This window comes from Crocodylus porosus, unplaced genomic scaffold (assembly GCF_001723895.1).
Source record: "Crocodylus porosus isolate Cpor-Errol unplaced genomic scaffold, CroPor_comp1, whole genome shotgun sequence".
Classification (NCBI taxonomy): domain Eukaryota; kingdom Metazoa; phylum Chordata; order Crocodylia; family Crocodylidae; genus Crocodylus; species Crocodylus porosus.
The window spans coordinates 129,071,322-129,095,158 of NW_017728943.1; the positions used below are offsets into that span (position 1 = coordinate 129,071,322).

At 40.9% G+C, this 23,837-nt stretch overlaps 1 protein-coding gene across 1 annotated transcript in view; it reads left to right on the forward strand.

The window, feature by feature from the left end:
• NHSL1 (NHS like 1) overlaps positions 1 to 23,837 on the forward strand; it is a 25,360-nt gene extending 1,523 nt beyond the window's left edge. The window contains exons 3-6 of the mRNA XM_019548634.1: positions 3,562 to 3,693; positions 14,540 to 17,965; positions 18,520 to 18,649; positions 21,601 to 23,837. Coding sequence (XP_019404179.1) covers positions 3,562 to 3,693; positions 14,540 to 17,965; positions 18,520 to 18,649; positions 21,601 to 22,333 — 4,421 coding nt within the window. The 3' untranslated portion in view covers positions 22,334 to 23,837. The remainder of the gene's footprint in view (positions 1 to 3,561; positions 3,694 to 14,539; positions 17,966 to 18,519; positions 18,650 to 21,600) is intronic.

A 23,837-nucleotide genomic window follows, 5' to 3' on the forward strand; every position in this document is an offset into this window, starting at 1 on the left:
TTTTTAATCAATGTGCTCTTTTAAAAGCAACTCCACATAGTTTTAATGTTGAGGATGTATGTTGGCAAAAACCTTGCAATGCAATATAACATAAAGCCAACAACAAATGCTACAATGAAATCTGTAAATCAAGAAGAAAAGAATACCATGTAACTTACTAAAAAGAAACTACAAAAATTGAAATGGTTCAAATTATTGACAAAGCAAATCCAAATACTACCACTGAAATATTACAGGCCAATTGTCATTATCTTGGGAATAGATTACACAGGTGCAGAAGGCAGTATTCTGGGAACAATGGATTATCCGCCATAATCAATAAGCCTGAGCATGGGACAGCAGGATTACAAAATGCTAACAGAATGAGTAAGCTGCAGTTCAAATAAATGACCTCTGTGTACTGAAAATATGTAGAAGAGAGAGACATAGAAAGAAAAGTGGGATAAAAAAGATAGAGATCAAATAATTTTCATAGTTTAAGTCATAGTTTAAGACTGAAAACTTTCAGTACTAGTCTTTAAACCAAGCTGTACAATATACCTAGTGGCTTTTTGTTTCTTTGTACGTTCTGTTTATTACTGGTGATTTTTATGTTTGCACAAAAGTAGGAACACGCCCCCCCGTGTATTGCTATTCGATTGAAATAATGCTTAATCCTAAAGGTGGGTTTTAAAGGTTGGAAAGGATTTTTATCAGTGCTTTAGTAATCAGTGTAGTTTCACTTGGGCCGCACAAGAAATGACAGTTGTTCCATTAGTTCATCTTTCAGAACTCCCCAGTTGAACAAATTGCAACTAATGCAGTAATATTAAAGGCCTAGTTGCTAGCCTGAAGGTGCAGGGGCATGCAATAGGCTTATAAGCTGCTGACTAGACACCCTGGTTTTGGGAATGGATTCAGTCTTTGCGGTTAGCTGGGGCACTGAGCTTGTTCTTGCAGGGATTATGCTCAATGTTATAGTAGTGGAGTGGTGGCCAGCCTGTGCTTTTGCAGCATGTCTTGCGTTTTATACAAGAGTCATACCATACTATCAGCTTTAACTTTTTTACAGCCGTGAATAATCTGGTGGTGGTCCATGTGATCAGCAAAGGGAAAAATCATAGTAAGAGTCTGATTCTGCAAAGACCTGAAATATATGCTTTTGTCCCATTGACTTGTGTAACAAGGTGGTCACACTGAATTTGGTGCGACTTACATTCATAAGTCAAGGCTCTGCTGAATCTTGGGCAAAGCAGGTAAATCAAGTGAGTTCTCACAAGTGTATTTAGTAATCATTAGGAGGAAAAATAGTTGATTTAATCTCATTACTCCTAATTTTATATCTGCTAAATACATGCTCAAGCCTGAAATTATAGTTTAAAAAACACAACAAAACAAAAACAAACAAGAAACCCTGAATCATTTTGTTTCTGTTAGTTAACTTACATTGTTAAAGTTGCTACTTTATCCTTAAACTTTTTCACTGTACAACAGTATTGCAAATAAATGTAAGGCAGCTTACAGCTTTACTTAATTCTAAGTAAAAAAGTTGTGTGATTTTTTTCCACAACTTTGCAAAGTGACTTTCACATGAACTACATAATCCATGCTGCAAAACCGAAGGCAAGATAAGGCAAATGGGGATAGGTTGGCAGAGTTGATGGAAACTCCTTGTTTTAATTCTCTTTATTTTATTTCTAAATGTTTTTTGCTAAAGGGTTGGCTGTTACTTTTTTAAAATTTTGGTTTGCATTCAATTTTCCCTGCAACCTACTTAATTGTAAATATTTATTGGCCTTTAAGTGAAAGGTTATATTTTTAAAGAAGCAAAAACCTTGCAGCTTTTTTGACACATTCTAACACGGGTAAAAGTGGTGTATGTTCAACACAGAGCTAAAGTAACAAATGATCCTAACATCATTCTCCACTCCCTAAGCTTCAAGGGTTCGGGCATCTTGTAACATTTAGCTTTGTAGCACTGGCAGTGAACTTTCCATCACCATAATCTGTAGCCCAGTTATCACAAATCTCTCTTCCCTCCCTTTCCCCCAATCTGGTCTTCCTTTAATTAGGTGAAACTTAAACACGGAAATTAAATTGACCAAATTGTAGAGTAGCACGAACTCAGTGCATTGGGTCACAATGCTTTATTAACACAAAATCGTATTTGGCTTACAGCGAATAAAACCTCTGTGTTTTTATCCCTGTGTCTTTTGGAAGATGCCTACACACACTATCAAAAATGTATGTGACTTAAAAGGTTGTAGAAATCCTGGGATTTTTCCATACTACCTGTATGACACGCATCACATTGATGTGTCATCAACCAGGAAAAGATGGATGATGGGTATATTCGTTACTGTGCACATGCAGTAGTCACTTTTCAGAGGTAAAGAATATGGCCATTAATTTAAAAAAAGACAGGATCATAAAAGAAGGCAAAAAATGCTTTTTGTCACATTTTGTTCTTAAAAACTCTGCCTTCAGTTCTCACCCATTTATAATGTAAGTGGATTTAATTTAAATTTAAAGGTTTGGACTCCCTGCAGTCCTCCAAAGAGACTTTTTATTTTAGCCATTTCTTATGGGATTTTGAGGTGAAAAAAGAGCTTGACCAATTTTAGGGGGAAGGAGAGGAATGAATTTAGCTGATAATCTGCAAAGTGAGTTTCATCTTTGTGTGATTAAAAATGGCCATGTTGTGAACCTCAAAAAAAAAAAAAAGTGAGTTTCTGAAGAAAAGCTGCTCAATCTTAACTACAGTGGGGCTGCGGGGTCCCATTATGATACAGTGCATGTTCACATATAAGGCTTTCTTCAGTAATGCTCCCCAGACCACAAAGAATGGGTATTAAATCTATTACAAGCAATTGTGCACATTCCATTTATGCAGGCCCAACATGAACCAATATTACAGGTGGTCAAGACTTTACTGTTCTCTTCTGGAGGATAAGCTTGTAATATAGCTAAAGTTCATAAGATTGGCTTAGTCTGACCATGGTCCATAGAGAACGTTTTAGCCACAAAAACTTAGTTCATTTGGCAGTTTTTGCTTCAGCTAGCTCAAACTAAAAAAGAAAGATGTCTGTAAACCAGGCTTTAGATGTTTTGGAGTTGCCTGGCAAAACTCCTGCCATCACAAAATGTGTTCCTAAATAAACATCAATATTCTTTCATTTTCAGGAGTAGTCAATTTTTTGTCCCCCATCTCTTTCCAATCCTCTCCAAAAACACCAAAAAGAATATATACAAGTGAATAAATTTAGGAGCTGGTGAATACTTGGTGTATTCATTCACTCAAACCAGTGGAATTGCACCTGCTTACATCAGTTACGAGTTTGGCTCAAGACCTGAAAAAAAAATCCCTTATGATATGCACCTTTCTATAAGTCATGTATTCTACAAGCATTATTGTGAAGATGCGCTGTATCTCTTCCTTTAATATATACCCTCACTGTAGGAGTGAGCTAACATCATTTATTAATGCCTTTTTTTCATGTCTATAATAAGCTAGTGGAAGAAAGTGCATGATGTCAGCGTGCTTGAAAGTAATGTTGCTTTGCTTATTCTACTATACATTAGGGGAGAATTTCGACCGCCAAGCCAGCATTCGGCGGTCTCTAATTTACACTGACACTGTGGTAAGACGGCCGAAGAAAGTCAAAAGGAGAAAGACTATTACAGGAGTCCCTGACAACATACAAAAGGAGCTAGGTATGGCTCATCAGAACTGTATTCCATCATTATTCATCATCACTTCTTATCAATACTTGACTAATGACATTTCCCGTGCTCATGAAATCAATACAGTCTGATAGCCTATTACAGTTCCAAATATAACTGTGCACAGTACTGTGAAATATTGGCTTCTGTTCCATTCAAGAGAACACAGAACACCAGCAGACTCTCCCTGTGCGTGAAGAAGGGTGTATGTGCCCAAAAGCTTGCAAAGAACAATTTTTCCAGCTATTTAGTTGGTCTAATAAAAGATATCGTGTCTACCCAAAGAACCTTGCCTGCCATACTGTGAAAGGCATGTTAATTCAAGCCATGCCAGCTTGTGCCTCTGAAACTTAAGGGTTTTTGTTTGCTGCTTTCAGTCAATGGCGGGGGTTGGGGGGATGCATTATTTGAAAAAGTTTGTGTACTGGTACAAAAGAAATCTGCAGGCATACAAAATCCGTGGAGATCTTATGCTATTCTCCAGCATGTAAACATTCATTTAAATAAAAATGAACTGGTTAGGCACTTTAGTTGTAAAGAATACCTTAACAGTGTAAACCAATTCATGGTTGTCTAACTAGATCTGTTCTAACTACAGTGAAAGAAAAACACCAAGGAAACCATCCACTTCTTCTAGTTTAGTTCTGACTTAATTGGGACCTGCTAAATATCAACAGTATTTGATTAGAAATATGGTGTGTGTCCCAGTGTTTAAATCTTTTGAAGGCTTCCAAGGAATTTTCTTCAGAAACTACAGAAGCACATTTTTAAAAAGCAGTTATTGGCACAAAGTTACATAGGGCTCATCTTTTCAGATTTAATAAGTTAGGTATGTTTTGAGCTAGTAGAGCTTTGTGTTTTTGTAGATCTTCAAACCTGTTTTACATTTACAAAACTATTTTAAGAAAACAAGGCCTTATTTTCCATACTCATAAATTCATTTTGTATTTTCATTTTTAAATGTGGTGGTTTTTTTTCCTAAATCATTTTCTAGCTGAAGAGGTTATGTAATTATTAAAGATAAGTTTTCCCTCAAGGAGATAAAAATCCCTGATATAATAGAACTTTGGGTGCCTTATGTATGGCAGTGTCTTGTTTCTTTTGTTTCTTTCATTTAAATTTTTTTCTTCACCTGCATTTTTCACCCTTTCTTTTAATAACATTTTTTCCTCTCTCTCCCTTTTTCACCAGCTTCATTTTTCAGTCTCCCAAGCTGACCATGCAACATATGTCATGTGAATCTAAGTAGTTTTAAAACTGTCAAGCCAGTTTTCCCATCCCCAGTTATAAGGGTCAGACTAAGGGTATAAACAGATACAACAGTTATAACCGATATAAACAATTTATAATGCAACTGTCATATCGGCATAATTCAGTAGTAGATATACAAATACAGCAAAGCTTCTTCAAGGTTATCTGTTTCATTTGAGGTCAAAATTAAGGCAGTTTAGCCAGCTTTTATTGCTACAACCTGATGCAAACACGGTGATCAGATCATGATGGCTAATGTATATTCCTGAGGAGCAGCTCCGTCGCCCATTTTAATGTGGCTAAAAAGTATGTTTGTCCATACCCTTCAAGTGAAACCCAGGTGCGGAAAATGCTGTTGGAGAATGTAAATAGAACTGTTCCCTGAAAACAATTAAACAAATCCCTGACGGAGAGACTGCCCCCCTCCTTTCTCCTCAGTCAGGTCCTACACATATTCACAAACTGTACCGACTTCAGGTGACAACTTTATATTTCATTATGTTTTGATGTCATGATGGAATGACCTTGTGTTCTACCTACAGGGACTAGAAGAGCCCATTAACACACTGAATGATAGGTTTATAGGATGAAAAGTTGGGAATCCACAGGAATTTTGAAATGGATGTCAGCCCTATTTGGGATCATTCTGTATTTTTTTTTATTAAATGCCCAGATCCTTGGGATTATATTTGTGAACATTTTTAGGTGCTGATTTTTGGTGTCTAAAATCCTCCATTATAACTTACCATATGAAATAAGTAAAAAATGCAGCTAATACAAGGAATACACTTCTCACAACTGTTGTAAATGTTGTACTTCTGCTTCTAAAAACCTTGGGATCACAGATTTTATAGTCCCTATTTCTGTTCATATGGTTTTTCTTGGGCAGCTGACTTAAATTATAGAAATATTAGGGCTGCTAATACATGAATGCATGTATACTAATGTATTCATACATACATTATTTTGGAGGCTGCCGTATTTTGGAAGCTGCAAAAATAGCTTCCTAGAGGTACTGTGGCAGCTTTGTGCTACCTAAGTAACAAGTTCACATCAGGGAGATTTTCCAGGATGGTTCTCATTCCTTTAGTGATATCATGCTTTTATGTAGTGCTTTTTGTCTGTAAATATCAAAGCACTTTTAGAAGGCGGCAGGTATCTTTACCATGATTTCACAGATAAGGAAATGAGACGCACAGCAGAGAAGTGGCTTGTTCAAGGCCCAGCAGGCCAATGTCAAAATTAAGAATAAAATTCAGTTCTCCCAAGTCCTACTTCAGCCCAGCTTCCTGCTAAGCCACACTGCCTTCCTCAGTGTGCGTATGCATGTGCATGTATATATTATCCCAGTAGCCTTTCATTCCCTATTTCTCTACCCATGTCCCAAAGCAAATAACTTCTTGTTATGAAACATTCCACAGCTCATTTTATAGGAATGAGGGTCCAGACCAAATTCCAAACGAAGCATTTACATCGTACCTATCTCTGTTCTCCCTGTGGTTTCAGCTGAATAAATCATTCTTTGTTCCTTTCCTAAAGCATTGCTGTGAATGGCTATGATATTTATACAAGGTTTAAAATCCCCTGACACACCAAATATGCTTAATAATCAACATATATATAATGGATTCTTATTATGTCTTGTTTATTCTTCAAAAGTAAATAGAAACACAAGAGAACCTCAAAGCTTTAGCCAAACCTGACTCTTTTCATTTGTTGTTCCAGAGCTTGGAAAAGATTCTATAGGGCCAAACTTTTGGGATTTTCCCCATATTTCTGTTTCCTTTGGAAGAATAAAGACAACATTGCAAAAGTCTTATACTGATTCTTGCACATGAGATCAGGAGTTTTAGTACCTCTTGACTTGGATGTCACTGGAATTTAACTGAACATACTAAAAGGGGTCATTAATTATACCCTTGAGACACCCAGTGAAAATATTATTATTAAACATATTTTGGCATGGTTTTGAAGCATTGTATTATGGCCAAGTTTGGACAGGTGTATTTCAGTAATGAGTAAAGTGATCCCTTTACAAAGTCTGTGAAGCCTTTGAGATTCCTCTGCATAAATGTAATAATTCATGATGACCCTTCAGCTGGGTTGATCTGGGTTGGGTGTGGAGCCAGGCTGAGAACATTTGGACTAAAAGTAATTTAGAGAGATCACCTAAAATCTTCAAAGGGACTTTATATATGTTACCCAACCACAGCGTATCTTAACAGTACTTAATAAAGTGGTGTAAATTGAGGAAAAGATGAGGTATTCTATTTCTACAAATATTGTTAAATTAAAGATTACATTTCTGAGGGGAGGCTCTTTTTCCCATCATCCATTTCTTTGTAGGTTCTCAATCACCAGATTTACTTTGGTCAGTCTCTCAAAAGTCAGCATGCATGCAGCTCATCAGCCAGAATCCAGCCTGCTTGCTTCAGCACCCACTCCCTGAGAGATCACATAGCTCAGGCCTTCCCAACCATCCATAAATGTTCCACCTGTCACTACGATAATGTGTCATGGTCTTTAGAACTGTCTCTGTTTTTTTCCAACTCTTAAAAAAAAAAAAAAAAAAATTCCTGGGAGGTCCCAGCACAACTACATTTCTAGTGAGATTAGGCTTTCCTAACTAAATACATATGTGTTTATGTCCTTGGGTGCTCAGCAAGGTTCCTGAGTTTATGCAGTTGCCATAAATGTTTTAGATCAATCCCCAGCCCACAGGCCAGATCTGGCCCCAGGAGCCATGTCATCCGGCCATGCACATGGGCTCAATCCCAACACATCACAGTCAAGCAGGGGAGGTGCAGATCCCCTGGAGCCAGATCCCACTGGGCAGAGATGGGTTGGGCCCCCCAGAACCCACCTCCTCCTAGCCAGGATCAGGAACTCCATGCACCAGGACTGGGACCTGGAGTCCTGCACCTCCCCTGCCCAGTGTGAACTGGGCTCTGCATTGCCCCCACCCAGCCAGGATTGGGCTTCAGCTGGGCAGAGGTAACAGGGCCCTAGGGCTCACTCCAGACCATGGGCTAGCCCCATACCATTCCTTTGGCCCATAGGGCTAAAAGTGTGAGCACCACTGTCTTAGACGTTTTTGGTTTCTGCCTAGTCTCCTAGCTTCTCAGTCATGCAGATTATACCTGAATTTGGGCTTCATACATTGCACTTAAAGGCAGATTGATCCAAGAGTTACTACAGAGTTTACAGTAATTAAAGAATTCATAATAAATTTCAAGATGCTTAAGTATTATCAGAAATTCATAGATGAGGCATGTAAAACCCAGAGGGGTATAATATAACAAATTTGCCCATTGTCAGGTGCCCAGTCAGGGGCAAAGCAAGAATTCCAACTGAAATAGTATATAGCAGTGATCACCACCAGTAGATCTCAATCCACCAGTAGATCTTGAAGCCTCTTGGAATCAATCCAAGGCTTGGGTGGGGGGCTGAGTGCCCACGTGCATGCACGCACGCGCCCCAGCTTAGCAGGTCAGTCCGTGGAGGAGGGAAGTGACCGGAGCTAGATCGAGACCCCTACGGTGAAGTACAGTGCCACAGAGGCAGGAGCAGGGATAAGTTGAGTGGGGCCCCAATCAGGTTGGACTTACCTGCTGGGGAGGCATGCCCCCAAATAATTTTTTCTCCCTCTGCCTCGATCTGCACCCTCACTTCCCTCCCCATAGATGTACCTGCTGGGCGGCAGGTGGTTGAGGGGTGGCGGCAGTCCATGATAGATCTTGGGTTGCTTTTAAATTCCAAAGGTGATCTCCCACTTAAAAAGGTTGGAGACCACTTGTCTATGCTCTACTAGGGCTCCTAGCACATGTTACTGTTATGGTGTCATTTATGTGTTAGTTGCACCACGACTAGTAACAGTGGTACACATTCAGCTGACTTGTGCCAAAAAGTGGCAGGTCAGCCACCAAAAGTAATTTCACATAAAATACAAAGCATCTTTTGTGGGTTTTTTGTTTGACACCATAAAATGAAGGTGTAGCACCCCAGTATTGATGCCAACAATCGGCTGATTGTCAGCATCAGCACAGAGACAGGGTTTGACATCGGGACTGGGACAGCCCTGGTCCTTATGCCAAAAATTGGCTGCTAGGAGAGCAAGTTGCTAGCTTCCCTGGCAAAGGTAGCCAAGGGGCTTCAGCTGCTGGGAACCTGGGAGCCTGTTTGAGCAGCAGGACAAAGCACTTAAAAATACTGGGTTGTGGGGAGCCAGGCTGAGTCTGTGCTTTTTAGATATTGTGGGGCACAGGGACCCTGAGATATGGAAGAGACTTCCTTATCCCAGAGTCTTGAAGCCACCTGGGACTGTTTAGGATGGGTTTGATAATCAGCTGATTGTTGGACCCCACCTCACCAGCCCTGGGTGTGGAACCTCTGGGGGAAGCCCCAAGTCCCAAACAGCCACTCCTGGCCTGATCTGCGAGATCGGGCTGGGGGCAGCTCAGCAGTGGCATGGCTGGGATTGGAGGAATTTTATGCCCTATCCCAAACACTATGCTTCCTGCCAGCGGCCATATGCCCAGGGCCTAGATGTTCATGTTTTACAGTACCAAAAGTATTTACAAGGATCCAACGCTGTTTAGCAGAAGTGTCAAACTCACTTGGGGCCCTAGGGTGGATCTGGATTGTGGGGCTCTGCAAAAGAACTGGTAGGTAAAAAGGAATAATGTTTTTGAACATATATCCGTCATAAGGGAAAACAGCATGCTCTAGAAATGGTCAGAGCGCCAGACACAGGACGTCTGCAAAGAAGGTCTGCTTTTACATTTGTTTTGAAATGGATACTCTTTCCTTAAAACACTACTCCTTTATCTTTTTTCTACCCTTTCCATTTTCATTGTCTTGAACCCAGTTTCTTATGCAGTAATACACAGTATTGCTCACAGAGCCAGTGGGCTGGACACCTTTTTAAAATTCCAAACATCATGATCATTATTAGTTCAACTACATGTGTGTTTCCATCTAGGTTTTTACCTAGTTGCTACCACTTCTGACTCCTCAGCACTCAGTTTCTGTAATTCAGTTTCAGTTTCTGAAAGTGGGGGGGAAGAAATCACTGATATCACTACCCCCATCTCTACAACCAGATGGGTCTTTTAGTGCTTGGTATCTTTTTAAAGCTCAAATTCTCCTTCAGCATTTCAGCACATTCAGTTGATGGTTTGAACTCTTCCTTAGAAACTGCTTCTAAGTTAGTACACATTCTAGCAGCTGTAGCAACAAGGCAGCTAGTTGATTTTTATGAGCATTTTTGAAAAGCACTTTGTGTCTTGTCACAAGTAAACTGTCATTAAACGTGGGATTTCTTACACACTTAGGAACATTTTTAAAAAGAATTTTCCCTAAATGTGAATAAAACCACTATATTTTAAGGGAATATTTAGAGAATATTTAACAAATTCTAACTAACTTTATTGCAGATTTCTCTTGTCCCTAGGCAAGTAATGAAACCTGAAAAAGGATTATAGTTGTATCATTAGTTGAGGCATTGACTTTGAAAGCAGGTTGTATATTGGGATCTGAGGATAGAATTGGCCCAGTGTAATTTAACAGTTAATCACATTAGTCTTATGTTTTTCATATAGAAATTATTTAACACCAAAATTAACATGATCTTAAAATAAACTTCTCAAAAATTCTCTGTTAAATACTTGGCCTGTGGTTTAAGGCCATTGCCCTGGAACTATACGCAACACAAGTGAGCCCTTGGACCTGCAAGGAGTCTCCTTACTTTACTTTGGCTCCAGGCTAGTGGCTTGTTGTGATCACATGGAAAGTCAGCCCACTGGCAGACATTACACTTAAGACACGATTAACCTGTCCATCATATCTTAAATAGTAAACTGGCCATAAGTTCAGGCCAATAATGGCACCACAATATGCAAAACCAGCCACAAAATTATTTCACAAAGTAGGTCTAATAATTTTGTGTCTGATTTCCATTGTGCCTTAAATTGAATGTGGGACAATGTCCCTTGCCATGCAGCATAATGCCAACTGCATGGCAAGGCTAGCTCTAGCATCCAGCCAGCTCCAGGGGGGTCCTGGGGCTGGGACCCACAATCAGCCCCAGTACTGCATAGGTTCACCGGGCACCCAGCTTGAAACCTGACAGTGCAGAGGGAGCTTGGGATCCCATGGTGCTATTAAATGAATGTGTGCCAGGAGCTTGAGTTAAATTGTGGGGCCCTGTACAGGTTCAAGGACCCCTTGCTGTATTGATGCTCAAAGTTTTAGACCTTGCAAAAATGCAAGGAGTGTTATGTTGGACATAACTAGTCCTATTTTTATTTTGTTCCAATCATTTTAAAAGTTCTGTGCCTAGTTACAGTGAATAAATTCTGTCCTAGTCGCTTATAATAATACACAGGGATCCTGGTTTTCCCTGATAAAACCAAACAAACAAAAACCCTGTACATTCTCTGATAAAGATCCCAAAACCCATGATTAAAATGACAGACCCCACTCCCCACAACAGTCTTGCTGGTGCACCTCACTCTCCCCCACAGACCTCTTGGCCCTGCTGGTGCCCATCACTCCCCACCCATAGCCCCCTGCCCCCACCAGCCCTGCTGGAGGGGGACCCCCAGCTGCCAGGGCTATGGGGCCAGGGACCTGGGTCCATAGCCCCCTGGCAAGAGGCAGCAGCTGCTGCAACCAAGTGAAGCCTGGTTCCTCCCCCTGCTGCCTGCCTGCTGGGGCTCAGGTGTGGGGGCAGCTCCCTACTGTTGCGTGCACTCCATGGGGGAGCAAGGAGGACCCATGCCCCCCAGATTTGTGTGCGGGGCGGATGCAGGCTGCCTGCTTTGGGCTCGAGCTCCCACTCTGCTGCCCTCCCCATGGGCCTCTGGAACCAGCAGGTGCAACTCAGCCCTGAAGGGAACAGCAGGGCTGCACGGGGATCTCCTTGCCACTGCAAGCTCTGCACTGCTCTGGTAATGTGTCGCCTGCCAGTGTGGCTGCAGCGGCGGACACAATCCTCACAATACCACCGGTGCTGCTGCTACGGGGGATACAACACTAGGGCCATGCAGAGCTCACAGCAGATCCCCCATGCCCCCCTGGGAGTGCAGGCAACAGTGGGGAGCCACCCCACCCTCCAGATGAGCTGTACGTCACCCCATCCCCCTCCCTGCCGAGGGGGATGCAAAACCCCATGCACCACCGAGCTGAGCACCAGTGCCACCCAACTCCCTCCCTCCCTATGGGGGCCTCAGTTCTCTTCCCTCTCCCCCGCATTTACCTGTAGGAGCTGCTCTCCTGGCTGCCTGGCAGCCATGTGCATATACGTGCACATGGCGCCCCCTGTCTGAATGCCCTCCTCCCGCTCCCTCCCATCCCCTTGCAAGCTGGAACTCTGCCAGCTTGCAGAGCCCTCACTGCAAAACTGTAAACTCCACAGGTTTCTCTGCTAAAATGAGAAATCCATGTTTTCCTCAGATAAAGGGGTAAATCCACATTTCTCTCCATTTTCCTGGGAGGAAATTAAAAACCAGGATCCCTGGTAATAAGCTTTCTTTGTAGGTTCAGAATGTTTGGTGTTGTCCTGCTTCATGAATGGTACTATTATGCTGAACATGTAGTTTCCCTATTTGTAACATGTTAAACAAATGTAATGTCTGTTCTTCTGCATTTATGCTGCTTGTGAAGAGGAATGAATTTAGCTGACCTTTATAGACATCCATGAAATAATCTCAGCCACTCAGAATGCAGCTATCCTTTTATAGCTACTATGAGGTTCCAGCTACATTGTCACAAAGCCCCTTGCATTCTGTCTCATTTTTAAAATGCCTAGTGATTGTTACATAGTATAACGATCCTAAATCTCTAATTAGCTAACAATTGGTCTCCAATTGCACCTCAAAAGCATGGACCTCTGCAGTGTCTGCCTTTGTATTTTTACAGCACTTCACAAAAGGGAGTACTGATCCCATAATGAAAATATAAGAAAAAAGTTTTATTTTATTTAAAAACCATATTACAGTAAGGGGTTTTTTTTGTATCCAGAACCTGAATATCTCTCTGTTTTGATTGGCCACTGTCCTCTATCTGCTCCAAGGGCCTTTTGTTCTTGGACACTTCAAGCTGTTTGCCAGCAAGACTGGGTTTCATTTTGCTTCCCATTTTCTGTACCAAAGCAGAAAAACCTATGTGTTCATGAGAGCTAAACAATCTACATGGAAACAAAGTGGATTTCAGGATGCTTAAAAGTTACCTTTTTGTTTTGGGGAAAAGGAAATAAAGCCTAGTTTCATCCCTTCTCCCCACCCCCATGTATCTTTACACAGTGCTGGATGCCAGGACTAAGAATAACACGCTTTAAATAATGTTTTAAAATGGAATAGAAGAAAGCACTTACTCTACCAACTAGTTATGTTGTTCCAAGAAATTAAACTGAAAAAGGAAAATAAAAATAAATAAATAGAAAATAAATGGGCAATGCTGCCATATCTAACATGCCAACCAGAAAGCAAAAGTTTTAAAACAGCATTCTCTCAGCAGCACCACAGGTGGTATGGTGGTCTCTTTTCTTTTGTACTTATTGTAATAACCCAACTGAATCAGAAAATAAGAGTCTTTTGAATCCCAATGCTAAATGCTGTTTAAAACACAATATGCTCTTCTTATCTTTGCTTGAAAGACCTATAAAGATCTTTGTTTGTAATAATCTAGTAGTCCTCTCTGTTGTCTTAGTAATAGCTATATCTTGAGTTAATGCACCCCAATCTTTTGTTCTTCAAGTTTGTTTATGCCAGGATATGGTAATTACCTTGTAAACAAGAAACATACCCCTTCTCATTTGCCAGTCCTCAGCATCTGTAACATGATAGTTTGTTTGAGTTTAAATAAAGGCTGCAAGAATGTGATGGTTCTGAACATTAGACAGTCATCAGTTCCAGCTCTGCTTTCTTCCCCAACTTTCTTCTTTTTCTGTAAATAGAAATAGCTTCATGGGAAAATGGTATTTAATGTTTTGTAGATATGGGTAATGCTTTGTTTTTTAATGCTGTTTTTAAATACTTGCTTTGTGGTACAGAATTGCATGCTCTCAAGATTTAACGAGCTACTGATGCCTTCTGAAAAAAATTTGAATAGCACAGCATTTAGGAATCATTTTGCCTATTCTAATTTACTTATACATTTTGCTTCTCCTCTTCTTCTTGTACAAGATAGTATCATTAACCAACAGCTGGATCTTTCAGGCTTTTGTCTGTGCCTGCTAGTTTGCTTCCAGGAAGTCTTGTTATTCAGTTTGACATAACTGATTGCTGGGGAAATTCTTAATATGTCAGAAACAGAGGATTGCATGTGTGGAGTACATAGTAAGAACTCAAATGACCCCATAAGCTTGAAAGGTCCCTTTTTATAAAAAGAGTGGGAAACAAAATGCAGAAAATATAGTGTGCAAGCAGAATTTGCTGCTGCTGTTGGTCCTTCTGAGGCATGGTTATTTATGTCTCTGCATCCATCAAGAGGGAAGGGACAAAGAATATGGCCTGTGGTATGTTTTTAACAAAACACCAGTGTTTTATTTGTGTTTCAAGGAATAATTGTTTAATTCTTACTCCAGCAGTTGGCATGGGCCAGAGTGACTTCCGCGGACATTCGATGTATGTCCCAGATCACTGTTCCACACTAGGGCGACTAGACAGTTACCGCTCTGCTATGCAGCAGTCTGAAACCAAGGACACCAGCTGCCAGACGGAAGAAGTCAGAGTTGTACCCCCTTCAGTGAGAAGAATACGTGCACAGAGAGGACAAGGTATAGCGGTACAGATGTCACAGTTCTCCAGTTCGTCTGGAAACATGTCTGTGATGAGTGACTCAGCTGGTGTTATATTTGCCTCTCGCCAAAATAGCGACCTAGGTTTCCACAGCCTGCCTCGATGTGGAGCAAGAGTGTCTCTGCAGTCTCTAGGACAGACCCAGGGCCCCTCTAGCCAGGCAGAGGACATCGCCAACACTTTGCCACATCAGATAAGCAAATTGCAAGTAGATGATAGTGTAGTCCATACGAGGAGTAATCCTAGGACTGAGACACTTTCAAGGCCAAAGTCCCAGGAGGTGAAATGCTACGACAGTGATAAATCACCGAGCCCAGCATGTATGGTCTCCCCTCATGCTACTTATTCCACCAGCATCATACCGAATGCCACATTATCATCATCTTCAGAGGTTATTATTATTCATACTGCCCAAAGCACTGGGTCATCAGATAATAAAATCACCAGCTCATCTTCCTATGCAAAACCCAGAGACAATCCTGTTGTCAATAATGCAGTAAGCATGAAAGAAGACCACCATTCTTCGAGTGGTAACTGGAGTGAGAGCAGCTCTACACATCACTCACAGACCTCAGATACTATATCATCTAATGCTGTCATGGTGCTCTCTCTTGGTGACTCAGCAGTATCTCTCAACACTCCAGGAAACATGGAAAATGGATCCCAAAATACGAGCTACAGCTGCAGAAACAATCTTAGTTTCCCAAGCCACCCTCAAGACAGTGATGGTAGAAGTGAATCTAGTTATTCTGGGGATAGAGCACAAAATAATAGTGTGAACAGCACAGATCACTGGGTGTACAAATCTGAAGAAAGTTATGGGACTCCCTCACACAAACCAGTCTGTGCTACTCCAGGCTACTCCACTCCAGTAAGCAACATGAGTAGCAACAGCCTGGAGAGAACTTCAGTCAAAGAAGATTCAAGTTCTTTGTATTCGGTGGATCATGACGGCTACTACACTTCAATGCATATGGATTCTGGGCTCAAATCAGATAAGTCATGTGATGATAATAATGGTTTTGGGAACCCCAGGCACAGTGTCATTAATGTTTTTGATGGGAAAGAGAAGAAAAATCGAGGCCACAGTGACAAATCCCTCTCACGAAACATATCTTTAAAAAAAGCCAAGAAACCACCCCTGCCACCATCCAGAACAGACTCGCTCAGAAGGGCCCCCAAGAAAAAAGCCCAGTCTAATGGGCAGGTACTCGATGAGACACTAATTGCCACCCTTCAGCATTCCCTACAGCTGAACCTCAAGTGCAGAAACGGGAGCTCCCCTTCACAAAGCCCATGCAGCGATTATGAGGATCCCTGGGTGCTGCGCTCTCGCGGCCAAAGCTCTGTCAGTGCAAGCAGCAACATGATGTCCACAACTGCTCCCAATCTGTACTCTATCTGTACAGTCACTCCCTCGCAGAGCGAAACAAGCAGCATTAAGTCAGAATATGCGGACCAATGGGGTTACTATGGTGACTATGCTGCAATGCCTGATGATCAGTTAAAATCCTCAGTCACTCATTCCACAAGCAGTACAGCCACCCTCCATGATTACACCATCAGCCACCTCAATGATGGGTCAAGGGCTTTTACACCACAAGTGCCCAGTGGACTGGCCAAACCAAAGACCACTTCTCCAGAGAAGTCTCACCGAGTTACATCGCCATCCAGTGGGTATTCTAGCCAATCAAATACTCCCACAGCGGTTACTCCAGTGCCTGTCTTTTTAAAATCCACATCACCAGGAAATGGGAAACCCAAAGTGAAACCTAAAGTGCCTGAAAGAAAATCCTCTCTGCTGTCTTCAGTCTCCATCTCTTCATCCTCCACTTCTCTTTCTTCCAGTACATCTGCTGACGGGTGTGTGAGCAGGAAGAAATCGGACCCCACACTGGGTTCTGCTCCTGATGCTGCCGCTGTTCTTTCTCCTCCAATACCCCCATGTTCTCCTGCTCACACTCCTTCTCCACCCCCACCACCAATAGATGCCATGGATCTGCCACTACCACTACCAGCCTCTCCTACCTTTCCTCCTCCTCCACCAGAAGCTGTTACAAATTCCTCCTTCCCCCAGAACTTCTTGTGGTTTCCTTCCCCTCCACAAGAAACTTCCTTCAATCTTGGTTCTGTCCCATCCTGCTCTTCCTCCAGTTTGCCTTCTGTAGTTCCTCCACCACCACCACTTCTTGACCATCAGCTGATGAAAGAAGCAACTAAATACCCACAATATTCTTTTAAGAAATGTAACCAGGAAGATTCCCGCTACAGTCCAGGGAAAGATCCATTCATCAAGCAAGATACCATTAGGCCTGTGATGCCCCTAGTAACCACCAAAGCATTGCAAATGGTACAGTTGAGGTCTGTGAAAAAAACCACAGGGGCAGAAGTTGAACAATCATCTGAATCTGCTTCTGAAACCAACTCTCAGGAAAAAGCAACTGTAATTTTGTCACCGCAGCCTTCTTTAAAGCAGTCTCTCTCATTAAGGCTCAGTGACAGCATGGGTGAAGAAGGAATGAAATCTCATAGTGCTTCATTCAAAACCTCAGTTCAAAGTCCTGCTCAGAGTTTTCATCCAAGCTTCTGTGACAGTATACCTGAGTTTGACTGTAGTCAAAAATCAGGGAATACAGCAAGGCTAACTAACCCCTTGGAAGGTGATTTATCAGGAATGAATGCTGAAAGAGCACTTCAGTCTTCTGTACATAATGAGGAATCCTACTCTGGTCACAGTACTCCATCGCTTCAGGGGCCACCAGCATCTCCAAGCAAGACTCAGGGCTTGTTATTGAGCAAAAAGCCACCTCCTATTTCAAAGAAACCCAAACTATTCCTTGTTGTGCCACCTCCACAGCTAGATTTTACAGAAGAGAAAATAGCTCTCATGAGCGGTACTGTCAAAAGCACATCAAGTCCAACTGGGAGAGAGACTGTGCTTGTACACTGTGAAGAAGCAAAAGATTGTCTTGCTGATGGACTCAGCTCAAGAAAGATGGACCCTGGCAGCTTGTTTCCTGAAGGAGGAGCTGGAGGAGCTGCTGGTTCCACCTTCTCTGAAACAGTGGAAACTAATGCCTGCATGGTTCAGCCTGCTGCATCACCAGTTCAAGAAGCTCCCAAGCAAGAAGCGCAGACCACTTTGGATGAAGGAGGCAGTGCAGACAGTAGCCCTAAGACTGATGGGCACACATCTGAAGAGACTGAAAGTGGTAAGTCTCTCTTCTCTTTTACGCTGTATGTATCAGTAGCTAATTTAGTGAAGGAGAGATGAGAAGGGTGTTCTAGCAATCCGATTTCACCTGCAGAAATGGAGCTGTGATAATGAATATCCTAACGCAAGTTACAGGGCTTGGATTAATTCTTTACAAAGATTCTCTACCTTCTTCATTTTCTGTTTCTGGTCAGAAGAGCAGTGGAGAGAAAAGCAAAATTTTATTAATTGCATTATCTGTTTCAAAAACCCTGTGGAAATGTGGTCAGCTTAAGAATTTCAGTGGTCTGTTTTAATGGAAGCTATAAAGATGATTTTGCTGTAAAGCTATAAAGATGTTATTTTGTGAATAAACCTAGGTACTCTAGAGGCTTCAGCTTCACAAAAGAACGCTGCCACAGTGAAATTAGTCAGAAGGTAGCAGTGTGTGTTAGGAAATCCCTTGGAAGTTTCACTTTGATAGCTGAAGAGCATGGAAGGATGCTCTTCGGAGGTTGTGCCATTCGGGATTCCTGTGACAGACTGTGTGCATCTTTCGTTCCTTCTACATAGCCGAGGTGTTTGAGTCGGACAGCACAGATAATCTGTCACTGCCAAGCAACAGTTATGTGGAAGAGCCTGAGGAGGTGTCGACACCAACTAGACCGAGAACTACTGAAGATCTTTTTGCAGCCATTCACAGGTACTGCAGAAGCTGCCCTGTTTGTGTTGCCCTCTCTAATAACTTCCTCACAAATTAAGCGGTACTTTTCACTCTCAACCTCCGCCCCAACCCAAAAGCTAATTTTCATTATGATTTTCTTACTGAAAAATGCCTTCTACTACTCCCCCCCTACTACCGGTATATTATCTGAAAATAAACACTGGAACTTGCACTTTATTACTTCACAGTAATGATGAACTAATTCAGAATTAAACTCTTCCTTGTTTAAACCTGTTTTGAATAATCCTGTTATCTTCTGCCCCCTCAAACTTTCAAGTTACACCTTGTGTATATTGTGTTATTCTTAATCTGTTTTATTAACTTTACTGTTGCTTTCTCTGTGTATCTTTTTTTTTCATACCCTTTCTTCTCCATCCCTTTTTCTCTCCTCTGCTGTTATATGTTGCAGTTTGGGACAGAGGCTCAACGCTAATGCTTCATGGCAAGCGTGGCTTAAACTGGCAAGTAACACCGAATGTCAGTCATATGGCAAAACATATGACAAGTACTGGATTATAGTTTGCCATAATCCAGCCTGGGTGGGGTATTTTGTATCCAACTGGTTTATCAATGAGATGTGCAATACAGAGTCCATGCATTGCTCCCCTTCAAAAAAACAAACCAAAAAAAGCACTCCCTTCATGGGTAAATAATTTTTTACTTTGTTTTCTTTTGCATTTAGAAAACACACATTCAAGTGAAAAAAGCAGGAAGGATTTAAACAATAGACACAGAGAAGAAAATCACAATTGTATATGAACAGTTACACTTGCATTTGGAACTTCTGCTGTGTAATGGTGGTGCCATCTTGTGGCAACGTAATTTTTCAAAACCTGCCTAAAAAGCTGTTGAAAAGGGCTACTTGTATCTGCACATGGGCAGCTAGGTATCTATTTAGTCAGTGTTTGTACACGTTCATGGCTTCTCTATTACAAATATTGAGGGGCCGGAAAAATCTTGTGATTTGTGCACGTGTCCAGGAGTCAGGAAACTTGGGATGCAAAAACTATTTTCGTTTGTGAAATAACTCCTTTGAGTTTTTCTTTCTGTGTCTCTCTGTCTCTGTCTCTCTCTCTCTGTCTCTCACATGCATGCGCATGCACACAGTGGCTCTCCATGCCTTTCCATGTAATCCCTAAAACTTGGCCTGTAGAATTTTGTTCATTCTAAAAGTGGTTTGCTTACATTTTGAATACGCATAACGCTTGCTTGAGATGTGGTGTGTGCGCACACACAGAGAATAAATATGTTTATATATGAGAGGTGATTAATAAATCCACTGCCTGACACATTTTCTTATAAGACCCTGTTTCTAGTTGCATATAACTTTTCCCAGCATCATCTGCTTGGGCTGAAACATACTGTCCTAGGTTTTTAACTTAGAGGAGGCATTCAGCATCACATTCACCTGCTACATGGGTTCTTGATACAAAAATAACTGTAAATATGACCTAATTGTCACTAAGTTTCTCCTTGTACTTATGAATTTGTCTATCTACTGTTGTAGTAGATGGGTGTCAGAACTGCATTCATCTCTTAGATGGCAGCATCTTAAAATTACACCCAATTACACTATTAGTTGTACAAGTATAGCATAGGTGGGAAGTACTAACTCACCAACAGAAAGGATCTGGAGATCAAATTACTTAACATAGTGCATTCTGACACCCTCGTTATCTGTTGATAAGGCTGCAATACATAAATCCTTCTGAGCTTCCATTGAAAATATGCATCCTCTGGCAAAGGTTGTGGGGCGAAAAGTTATCCCAAAATGTAAGGAGCTGAATATAATCTACTAGTTAACAAGGGGAAATCATCTGTATTGCACAAGTCTCTTAATAAACATTGACATTAAATTTGTAAATATTGCACAAAGTGCCAAGTCATTTTAATTGTTTACACATGCATATATAAAATGCAGCATTTTTTACTCTTTTTTTTTGGTATTCTTATTTATTTCACAAAGAAATAAAGTGGATAGACACAGATAGCCAGCATGCAACATACTGATTTCTTTAGGACTTCTAATGGTATAAAACCAGGGGCAATAAACATCCAGCTACTACACATTTTAAATTCTTTTGATTATGTTTAAATGTAGTTTTTATTTTAAAATTAAAAATCCAGTACCCTTTCTGGCTGAAAACAATGATTTTCACGCTGTAAATCAAGAAACTGGCCTTTTCTTGGCTCAGCAGTCAAACAGATGGGAATGATAGAATACAAACAAGATTTGAATCCTCCGTCCAGCTCTCCCCCCCCCCCACATACATTTATCTTACCAGTCTTAACCATTTAAATGCTTCCTTTTTAAAGTATTTTATGTGACATTATAACATCTGATTATTTTAACTGAATCTTACTGTTTAACATTAGTGCATTAAAAGATATGGACATGTACATATGTGCATTTCTAAAGTTAAAATGGATTAGACCTTTTTGAAAATGCACAGAACTCCTAAAGTTAAAACGCACAGAATCCATAATCTTTCTTTAGAGGAACCAAGGGCAAAAAACAGCATAAATTTTTGATGAACATATGCCAGAATTTATCAATTCCAGTACTAATGCATGAAAAGAATGTCCTCATCCTATACCAAATAATTCAGAAAATCTTTTTTGGAAAATAAGTTTCAGTTGGCTCTGACATTAACATTGTCAAATGCAATAGATTCCTTTTTTTCTAAGAGGAAAATTGGTCTTGAACTATGTTTTGTCTCAAATATCTGTATTAATACATATGTAGATATGATGACCTCGTTATTCATGCTTCCACTTCTATCTATTACAAAAACTTCCTCTATTTTCCCAGGTAGTTCCCCTCTCTCCTTAATGGCAATTAATTGTCCCACCCATTAGTTTGCTGAACAGATGTCCTTGCTTATTTTGGGGGGGAACAAAACTGTCTGTTTTTATATTTAAAACCCCAGATCCAAAAGGAAAGTCCTTGGCCGCAAAGATTCTGAGGATGACCGTACCCGAAACCATTCTCCATCGCCTCCAGTAACACCCACTGGCACCTCCCCTAATCTAGCTTCCCTCAAGCATGCAGGATCAATTCAGAGAAGCATTCGCAAGAGCAGCACCAGCAATGACAACTTTAAAGCCCTGCTGCTGAAAAAAGGGAGCCGGTCAGATGCCAGTTCACGCATGTCAGCAGCAGAGATGTTGAAGAACACAGACCCTAGGTTCCACAGAACAAAGGCAGACTCCTCCTCTGACCTTCTAGACAGCCCTACCAGCTGTTCTCCCAGCAAGAACAAAAGGGCTCAGGAAGAATGGGCCAAGAGTGAAGGCCTGATGCCAAGGAGCATGTCCTTTTCTGGTACCAGGTATGGCCGGTCACGAACACCTCCATCTGCTGCCAGCAGCAAGTACAATGTCCGCAACCGTATCCAGAGCAGCCCCATGACTGTTATTAGTGAGGGAGATGGGGAAGCTGTTGAGCCATCAGAAAACAGGATCCGAAGGACTTTAGAAGAGCAGCAAGAGAGTCTACTCGATGTGTTTAACAGCGATGAAATGGACACGAATGATTTTCCATATGCTGAGGAAGAGGGGGCGAAACAGCCCAAGGCTCCAACCTGCGTAGACTTAATGACACAGCCAGTAAAAGTGAATACTTCAAGGAAGTGTCTAAGCCCTTCAGCTGAAGAAAGTTAATCAATGACAAAGGCATTTGGTGTTAATCATTCAGATGGTGCAGGAAAATGAGTGAGGAATTGATCCCAGGAGAAAGCCCAGATGAGGACATGCATTTTACTGCACACTTAGTACACGAACTTCAGGCATGTGTTAAATGCAGAAGTAAAGATTTTCTGCATAGTGGATTGGAGAGGACTTGCTTTGAATATGCAGTCTGTGATTTTAAAGAAAGTAAAAGTTGAACTTTTTTTTGTAAAGCCTTAAAAGTCCTGTTGGGGTCAGGGTAGGATTTCCTCAGTTCCTTTTGGAGTGTGATTTTTTTTTTTTTTTAAACATTGTGGGAATAAACATTAGGAGTAATCTTGAAAAGAAGATGAGAAGCTTTTGTGGTAAAGGGTGAACAGTTGCTATAAAAGCATTCTATTTCTGTGGCTTAGGGAGTTCTTTAAGCAGGTGAGTTGAGGCAGGATGAGACGCATATAATCTGTTGGAGGGTAGCAGGGCTAGTGTTGTAGCTGTACAGCTTCTTTTGTGTGTGTGCACCTGTGTTAGTTTAAGCATGTCACACTAATGTAAAGAGGTCAGCAGAGCATGAATTGGTTCAGGTACTTTTCCCCAGGGACAGAAAATAAGATACCTTAACACAAGAAAGAGACAACTATAATGTGGTACTAGCTGCTATGCAGCCGTACGCACACTATCTATTAGATTTTTCAAGAAGTGCTCATTTCCAAATGCATTGCTTCCTTGAATGGAAATAATAAGAAAAGGAGAGAGGAATAAGCAATACACTGCCAGAGTTGGAAAGCTTCAGGTTTCTGAAATGAAATTAAAAATAAAATATGAATTTGAGAACTTGCACTACAGAGTTGTGGGTGGATCCTGTCCTTTTAAATTAAATCATGAGGGTTACATTTTGCCAGAAGTAATTCTTCCACTTGTCCAGATGGGATGTTTTATCTTAACTTTATCACTTGAAATGTTAGATACTTGCTAACTTTTGGTTACCAAAGAATAAGTTACAGTTACTTTCCTTTTGATTGCCTGCAGTATTTCTTTTTTTAACCTTAAACATTTAGCAAGGTTTGTTTTTATTGTATATTTTACTGATGGTAATAAAAAACGTTTAACTTTTTTCATTTGTAAAGAAAACAGTTGATTAAAACTGAATTATTGGCTGGAGATTTGCTTTCGTAATAGGAAGGAAGATAATTTTGAAAAAGAATTTTGCATCACTTCATGGTTTGTGCAGTTTTTATATTGTTTGTAAATAATGGAAGTTGTTAAAATCTCTTTTGATCTCCCCACTTTAGAATTTATACATTTTTAGACTGATTTTAAAAGTAAAACCCTTCATATAGATTATTTATTTTAGTGAAATATGCTTGTAATCTCTTATTTCAATCCCTTATTTGTGAGTAATGTAAATTTCAGGGGCCTTTATCTAACTCTTCCTTTCAAAAGAGGGTGGGCAATGATGACAATGCTGTGACTTTGCTTAAATAAAATAAGGCTGCCAGTT